At 39.3% G+C, this 9,148-nt stretch overlaps 1 protein-coding gene across 2 annotated transcripts; it reads right to left on the reverse strand.

Annotated features, from left to right (window-relative positions):
* Positions 1-405: 405 nt before the first annotated feature.
* On the reverse strand, positions 406-9,075 carry nmt1a (N-myristoyltransferase 1a). Of its 2 annotated transcripts, none has more exons than XM_016280672.1 (12): positions 8,871-9,075; positions 6,673-6,775; positions 6,169-6,325; positions 5,782-5,900; positions 5,575-5,666; positions 5,318-5,434; positions 4,047-4,217; positions 2,864-2,972; positions 2,609-2,779; positions 2,295-2,462; positions 1,871-2,008; positions 406-998 (listed from the first exon to the last, which is right to left on the reverse strand). In XM_016280672.1, the coding sequence occupies exons 1-12, from the start codon at positions 8,978-8,980 to the stop codon at positions 978-980; spliced, it is 1,476 nt and encodes a 491-aa protein (XP_016136158.1). In that variant the 5' UTR covers positions 8,981-9,075; the 3' UTR covers positions 406-977. The 2 variants fall into 2 exon arrangements, with proteins under 2 accessions (XP_016136158.1, XP_016136168.1); XM_016280682.1 differs by having other exon boundaries at positions 6,169-6,313; positions 8,871-9,074.
* Positions 9,076-9,148: the final 73 nt, after the last annotated feature.

A 9,148-nucleotide genomic window follows, 5' to 3' on the forward strand; every position in this document is an offset into this window, starting at 1 on the left:
ACCATTCACATGCAGTTAATAAGCACATTTTTTCCAACATTATTGCTAATTTATGCAATGACCCCCCCCCCCTCCCTAATCTGCCAGGTGTACATTGTAGTTCCAACAACTGTCAACTTGTGGATCTTATAGGGTATTTCTCTCGTTCCTTGTTTATGGAAAGCATAGTGCTCTCTGTTGGCAATACAGTGAAATGGGATCACAGGCAGTTAAGAGACAAATAAGCAATAAACTGATTAGAGGACAGATTAAAAGCAATGACAAAGCAAAACCAGGACAAAAGCATCTCGTTCACCAGGTACCGCTCCCATCAGTTGGTCAAAGTTTGTCAAAAGAAAGTGAAGACATTGTTTCCATGGCAACAGTTTAAGATGTGCGAAGAAGAGAATGACCACAGGAAAATCATTGACAGCAGCCCTTGTCATGTCCACTTGGGATTTTTATTATCTCATTAGCAGTTTTTTTTTTCTCTAGGAATTTTCATGTGTCTTTGATTGTTGTCTGGTCTTTTCTAAAACACTGAAGAAATAAACATTTTCATCCATTTTGCAAAAAGCACCTCCCATTGGATAGGGAGAGTAAAATCATGTTATACTGAATTAGTTGAATCTACCGATGCGAATAGCGCAACACTTATGCATCAGGGTTCATCATGAGCTTGTCAAGTTTTTTTGTGTGTGTGTGTACTGTTGTTAACAATCATAACAGATTAAGGTTCCTCATCTCTGATGATGGTAATTACAATGGCTTTAGGTCCATGCGCAGAGAGAGAATAAGAAGAGTGAGGGAAACAGAGAGAGAGAGAGAGAGATAAGTAGTACAGGTCCAAAAGGTCAAAGTTGAAACTTAAAAATGGGTGGTGAATTCTCCTTCCTGAAGCAGGAAGTCCATTGGTAGCATCTGTCAGGTGGTCAGTGCGTGATGTCATAAATCAGCCTCGCTGTCATGCGAGACATAAATTATGGATGGTGAATAGGTCACTGTAGAACCAAACCCACCTAAAAAATAATAATTATTATTATAGCAGCTCAGTAAACTGTACATTGAACTTCAAGGATTTTTACACATTGAATTAAAATAAAGAAATAAAATGCTCAAATTATTAAATACAAAATTAAAATAATTACAATGGAAAACCATACAAAGTGACACCGAGGTGCTTTGGGAGCAAGATTGTGAAGCACTCCGGCCACCTAATGTATGAACATAGCAATGTCAATGCTAACTCATGGTGCTTTTCCACTGCGTGGTAGGACTCAGCTCAGTACGGCACGGCACGGTTCGGCTCGGCACAGTTTGCATTTCCACTGCAGTTCAGTACCGCTTTAGAGTGGGCGGGATTATTCACATGACGTTATAATTGCGCCGTCTCTACTACCACGACTCCTAAAAAAAAATATGTCATACCGCGTCGCCCCATCAAGCTCTCGCTGGATCCGCTCCTCTGCTGTCAACGAGAGGAACATCTGTTCTTCCGCAACAGACAACAAAACTTTTTGGTTGTTAAAAAAAGGTGCACTCATTCAAAACAGTTGCGTTCGATCCTTCGCTGGCTGTGCTGATTTAAATCTAGCGGTTCTGTTGTGTTTGTGTCGCAAGTTCAGTGACGCAGGTAGTGACGATTCTCTCCGGCCAATCCGTGATCAGCAGAGTTTACACGTCACATTTTGGTAACGGTACGGTTCACTTGGAACCCCAACCGAAGTGGTACTAAAAAAAAAAAAGTACCAGGTACTGTACCCAGTGGAAAACCCCCAAAAAGTGAACTGTATCGTGCAGTGGAAAAGTGCCATTAGAGTACAAGCCAATGAATTTCACTTGACTCTGACTGTAAAGGACAATCATGTGTATGACATCTGAAAACCTGTACCTTTTCTGACCCCATGCTGGGACATTTCCAATTGTAGAGGTAATACTGCAGGTTTCCATCTCCAATGCCAAACTTGAGCTTCTCCAAAAATGTCTTGTTCTCCATTAAGTCCAGTGCATTAAAGACATCAAATCCTTTCTGAAGGGGGAATGGCACAAGAAAAGCTTTAATAAATCTGCTCATAGTTTAATGTTCCAATTCCTGCCCGTTACCCACTTCAAACTGATGATAGTCTAAATAAACCCAGGTTTGCTTCACTGCTAGAATAACATTAATTCATTTTTGAAAGGCTTTTCCAAATGAGGAAAACTGTAGTTCACTTCTAGGGATAAATTTACACCAAAACTATAGCTAAGTAAACTCATATTATGGCTAATTAATCAATTCAATTGATAATGAAAATCAACAACTTTCACTGACTGACCGACTTGGCAAGGATAAGAGCGTCTCCCATCAGGTCCAGCAGGGTGGTGGTGGTGTGTACGTTATAGAAGGAATACGCTGCCTTCAGACTGTGATGCACAGGATGGTTCATGATAGTGGACGGCAGAGTGTAGAAACTCAGTAAGTCAGTCAGCTTCCCATCTGAATTCTACAGTGATATAAAGGAAAGGCAATTCACGTCAAATATATTACCGAAATAACCCCATTGTCTATTCTTATTTTCGAAAACTTTCATGTTTGATATCACTAGGATGATATATGCCATGTATTCTTAGGGTTCAGTGAGTGTAATACCTCCACTACATAGGTGTCAATGATGTTCTCCTGAGGAAGCAGCCAGTGTTGGACCTCCTCAGGGCTCATGACGGGAACCAGGTTAAACAGACTCAGGTATTCCTTCAGCAGGCGGTGAACTGCTGGCACATCCTTTACAGTCATCGGCCTTAGGCCTGAAGTCTTAGGAGCCTACCGGAGAGAAACATGCCATAAGAAAACAAGGAAAAGAGGAAACTTCCCAGATGTTACCCAGAGAAGCAGGCTGGCACACACCTCTGGCAGTCGGTAAAGCTTCATGGTGCGTTGCATAGTCATGTTTCGACTCAGGTGAGAGAACTTCACCTCAATCAGCTTTCGTGGGTTCAAGGACCGGTGCCAGTATCTACCATACAAATAAGCAAGGCAATTAGTGTGAAACAGGGATTTCCAAAAAAAATAAAAAATAGTTACAACCAATGTTAGGCATAACAATTTGTTATGTCTAACACTCAACTCTGTATTATTTAGCCCTATATTAAGGTAACAGTAGCACACAAACAGCAGAGTCATGTGGCAATTGTTACTTCACGACACATCAGACTGCATTAATAAGAGTCATTAGTTATTACAAAATAAAACACTAACATTTTATTTTAATTGTTATGGGAAATTCAGCATATATGCTTCCTTTCAAAAGTTTGGGGTTGGTACAATTTTTTTATGTTTTTGAAAGAAGTCTTATGCTCACCAAGACTACATTTATTTGATCAAAAACACAGTTAAAATAGCAATATTGTGAAATATTATTACAATGTAAAATAACTGTTTTCTATCTGAATATATTTTAATTTATTCCTGATGGTGCAGCTGAATTTTCAGCAGCCATTACTCTAGTGTCGCATGATCCGTCAGAAATAATCAATAAACAAAGTTCAAAAGAACAGCATTTATTTGAAATAGAAATCTTTTGTAACATCATAAATGTCTTTACTGTCACGTTTAAATCTATTTAAAACATCCTTGCTGAATAAAAGGATTATTTCACTTCAAATTTACTAAATTCTAAAATGAATTGGTATATTAATATTACATCAGTTAATGAAATGTTTTTTAAATGTAAATTTAAATTAAATCATAAATCCAAAAATGTTTCAATTTTTTACGATAAAATTGTGGCAACCACAGGTGCCAGTTTTTTTTTTTTTTACTGTAAATTTTACGGATTAAAAAAAAAAATTTTTTACAGTGTGGCCAAACCTCTCCAGTAACAAGAAAAAAAAAAACATTATGAGATTTGTATGTGGCATAATAAGGTATCTTTAAGCACCAATGCACCCCCTGGAGGAAGGTCATTTTGTGCCAGAGGGAGGAGTTTGAGGCTTAGCAACATCTGCCACCCAATAGCCCATCTAATGCTACCTTTCACTCTACACAGAGGCACCTGTACATATTAAAAGAGGGCAGATGTGTGTCTTACCTGCAGGTGCCCACTGGTTTGGGTAGCACCACACCTGCGGTGTACACAGCCTGAAAGATGCCCTCCAGGTTGACCCGTCTCGTGATCTCCCTGATGAGTACCGGAGCCACTCGTTTCGAGCGAAGTTTCTTATGCACACACAGGAAGTTAATCTCCACCATCATCTTCTCTCTGGGAAGATTGAAGAGCAGATATGGGTCAACAAGGGAACTGAGTGCTCAACACAAGTACTCTCAGTCTGCACAATGTGAGAAAAATGTGCCTAGATTTAGTCAGTCATTCTAAATGACATAAGAATAATTTAAATGCCTTGGATTCACCATTACATTTATGCACAAACATGTCTCTGATTGGTTGCAATTTTTTTAAGAGTCTTTCTTTAAAATGGTCAGTTATATATAATATTCAAAATATATATATTTTTTTATAATTATTAAATAATGTAGTTTAGCCCTACAAAGACACCCCCCCCTCAGATGTATTGGAAGTTATTAACTGTCTGTGGATACATTCATGCAGTCATTAATGCCCCCCCCAAATAAAAAATGTCATATATAAACACCATCAAGTTGTTCCAAACCTGTACGAGTTTCTTTCTTCTGTTGAACACAAAAGACATTTTGAGAAATGTTGGTAACCAAAAAAGTAGCAGCCCAGTATTTTCTCTCTATAATATGGAAGTCAATTGCTACTAGGGATGCAACAATACAATTATAGCCCACGGTTCAATACATACCTTAGTTTTTAATCACGGTTTTCAGTTTGGTTTGGTTCTGATGGCAAAATTTGGGGAAAAAAATAAAAGTAAATAAATAACCAACTCCTGCACACTTCTGTACACTGGAGAAAAACATGGATTATCATACAAGGCTACCCTCGCACAGAAACGCCACATATGCATCACAGAATAAAAGAACTTATGAAGCTCCAGGCGTATTGAACCGTCAGTATTATATTGAGAATTGTGGCATCCCTAATGGCTACCGTCAACTGTTTGATTACCAAAATTCTTCAAAATATTTTCTTTTGTACTCAACAGAAGAAAAAAAATGCATACAGATTTGGAACAACTTAAGTGTGAGTAAATAAAGAGAGAATTTTAATTTTTTGGGAGAACTATCCCTTTAATCATTTATTTTACCCATGTTGAATAAGCAGGGGGTAATAGCTGCTTCACGACCAATTTGAAAGTTCAGTGCTACTGCCACTAGAGGGGCGGTTGAGGTATTTCTGGTTTTAGTGCGTTTAAACCATTATGAAGAAACACTTACATTTCATAGATGTGGATGTTGGCTGGAATGGCACTGATGAAACCAACTAGCTTATGATTAGAGTTCACTCTCACTCCACAATGCCACTGAGGCAACCAGCCTGGAGGACGCAGAGCCCTGAGACAAAAACAGAGTACAGCTAAACTGAGAGACGAGGACACATTTCAGTTAACTTTTAGAAAAAAATAAAAATACAGATAGCCCTTCAGATACAAGACCAAAAAAAAACACTTGACTTTTCAAGCCAACATTCTTACCAGAGCAGAAATTCAGGAGAGTAATCAAAACGAAACATGTTGTCATCATCCTCCACATAGTTCTCATTCAGGAGAGTGTACAACTCTTTCAGCTTCAGAGAGAGAATGAGAGGAAACAGAAAACAGCTTTAAGACCGAGTTGTGTCCAGGTGTATATTTGTATGTATAACATATCGAAAGAGAACTTTAGTGGTTCGTATGTCATACCACTTCAGTGTTTCCCAGATCGAGAGTGTCCCAGCTGAAGCCCTGCGGGAGGCTGTAGGGCTCCTCTCGTATGTTATCTTTATCCGCCTCAATGCAGCCATGTGATATCACAGTCTCTCCTACAAACAAGCAAACAGCAGAATCAGACTTCTGTCATCAGGCAATTCACCAAAAACTTCAGTTTCACACAGTATCATCAGTCTACACTGTGCCACAAGTCATGAGTCTCAAGAAAACAGATGTTGTACTGCCAAAAACTAAAAGGAATTACTAAAAGGAAACAAGTGATGTCAGGCCAAGGAATAAGTATAAAAATGAAAGCAAATTACTTTTAATATTGGATTTTAAAAAACGTGCTGCGAGTATAGGGGCACAAATAATCAATACCAAGTTTAGGAACAGGCTGAGTGTCCCAGAACTGATAACTGCGCCGTGTGGCTTCCTCCATGGTTTTAGCTGGACCCTGTCCCACTGAAAACAGCTCAATAGCCTTCTGGATCTCCTGTAACTTATCCGCAGGGAGGGAGTTTACCTGAGGAAGAGACTAAGACAAGTGAAAATGGGAAAAAATGAATTAAACGCTTACAAAAATACTCTGGCAATGCCATGGTGCCATATTATCAGTAGTAATTAATACTTCAAAGGATACCATGGCATTCAAAATACTTCCTGCACTAAAATATAGGTATAATTACAAATATTTTAACTGTACATGAGTACACAACGACTTTGGGACAGCACTTGTAAAGAATTGTATTTTCTTATACTTTAGTCATGTATCAATATTACATTTCAGGCTGATACTGCTAAAGCTGAAATATAAGGCGGCAAAGGTAATCTAGATGTAAACAATCTTGTGTTAAACACACAAAGCCATACAAGCATACTCACTTTGGCTAGCGGATCCTGTTCTGCATCTTTTCCTCCAGACTTGTCTTTGTTCTTTTTCTTCTGTTTCTTTTTCTTCTTCTTGGCACCTGTCTCCCCCTTCTCCCTGCGGGCCACATGAACTCAGTTGACATGGGCAGATATAGTGAGAGTTTATGTCCACTAAGCACTAACCGCGGCTGATGCAGGTGAAAAGGCAACATCTCAATAGAAACATCACTGTTCCTGATGCAATCAGCAGTATTTTAGGATGACAACCCCTCACTAGTGTACAACAAATCTTATATGCTGGATTTGATTTTGATATTTCTAATAAATAAACAGGAATTTCCACAGAACAAAGAGAGTTATAAGGACAGTTCACCCAAAAATGGACTTAATGCCATCTTTTACATGCTGTTTTAAAAATTTAAATAAAAGAAGATATTTTGATAGATATTTGGAAGAAAATATTTAGAGATTTTAATAAAGCGGAATCTGAGCTTAAAAGGAAACGATACAAAGAAGGGGAAAAAAAGAAGATAAACCTAACATATAACACTAATGTCTCTCCATCCCAGCATGCAATTCAACTCATGCTTAAACTACACAGACACAAGAGCCGAGCCCCACACCAGTGGTCGAGCTGGAACGGGACGACTTACAGAGATGCACAGCTAATCCTATTAATGCTCACGAAGGGAGAGAAGTGACAGAGCTGAGCTACATTTGTTAATGGGGGACAGATGGTCTATCACATGACCTGCAGAAAAAGCATGCTTTGTGTGTGCGAGGGGAGGTGGGCTATATGACAAAGACTGACGGATAAACAAGCACCCCTGTGACTATTGCTTTGACAGCCATCTATCCCTAAAAAAGAGGGGCTTCTCTTCTTTTACTCTATACTGCTTCAATAAATATAAGCTGCAACGGAGGATGTCCTCTTAAAGGGGTGGCTGTTAAGCTTTTTTCGAAGGCTTGATTGTGTTTATGGGGTGCAGCGTAACATGTGTCCATGCTTCGTTATATAACGTGCTACTTTCACATATTTTACCTTTATTCTACAAAGCGGTTTCCGTTCTTGTCAAAAAAGGTCTGTTAAGTTCCTGGTTCTATGAAGCCCCTCACTAAAATACACAATGGGCTCAGAGCTCATTGTAGCCCCTACCAACCTTTTTTTTTTGCAGTCCTTGAACAGCGATTTCTTTAAAAGAAAATATCTCCGTTTGCATTGAACTTTGAGTGTCGTAACGTTGCTGACAGTGTTTATGCTCTAACAGCAACATTACACACTAACTAAAGTTAAAAAAGTGAAATCATATAACCAACCACCACTTTAACCTAGTGGACAATAGTATAGTAGATTTAAATGATGTATGTCTAATTTGACTGAAACTGTCCTAGTCTGGTCGGGGTAGTCTTTTGGCTGGTTTTGGAAGTCTTTTCTGGAAAGATGGTTAGGTTGAGAGATCCAATTATGACCAGATGAAAAACAGGAAAACGCATTATGCAGCAACATGTCATTTTTATATAATTTTAATGCAGGGAGGAACAATAAAAAATTGCTGAAATTTTTGGATTTAATTGAAATTAACGGAGGGGATTTTGGACATCTCGTTTTATCACTTCATAAATCAGAAAATACTGTTAACAAAGGCAGCATCGGTGAAGACAAGACACCTGAGAGTGAGGGCGAACCGAGGGCAGGGTGATAAAAACGTTTAAGGATGCCCCATTTGCTACTAGCAGCAGTCAAGCTAACTAGATCACGTCAAGCCATCGGTTAGCGACAGCAAATCCATATTACTAACAACCTAGTGATCATAAAGGCCTGCATACCGGGTTTGAAAGCGATTTTGCGGGTTATTTATTAATACCGGTCAGTTTATTGTTGTTACAGGACATGGAATAGCGACTTTAAACGTAATAGCTTATTTGTTTTCTACCAAACCAAGAATTGTAGTGAGGCTTTTAAACCTCTCACACAAATGCCAATGATCGTATAGAACTGGCCATTTGGAACAGTCCTTTTGTTTGATTGACAGCGTCTGAGCCAATCGTTTTAGAGATCCGTCCGTCACTCAAGGCAGTGACCCAATAGCATAGGAGAAGGGGGCGGGCTGATATGCTGTTAGCGTGCCACAGCCTAGTCTAGTCTTTTCGGGCCTTGTGGAAGAGTATTTTATATTTACGAGCTAACAATAAAATGCATGCACACTCACCCGTCATCAGAGTGATGCTCTTCATTTTCACAGTTGCTGCAGTGTCCGTGATCCACTTCTACCTCAGTTTCTTTCTCCAGCTGCGGCGCTGTCTCATTCTCATCCGCCATCTTTAACCAGGAAGTGAGAATCTCGCTCTGCGCCCTCACAAGCCGTAAAACTATTGGTGGACTGCCGCAAAGCCCGATGGTTTCTGTAGTTCTATTCTTCTTCTTCTTCTTCTTTTATGGCGGGTGGCATCCAACGTTAAGGTGCATTACCGCCACCTACTATACTGA

This window comes from Sinocyclocheilus grahami, unplaced genomic scaffold (assembly GCF_001515645.1).
Source record: "Sinocyclocheilus grahami isolate Dianchi unplaced genomic scaffold, SAMN03320097.WGS_v1.1 scaffold9.1, whole genome shotgun sequence".
NCBI classification, from domain to species: Eukaryota; Metazoa; Chordata; class Actinopteri; order Cypriniformes; family Cyprinidae; genus Sinocyclocheilus; species Sinocyclocheilus grahami.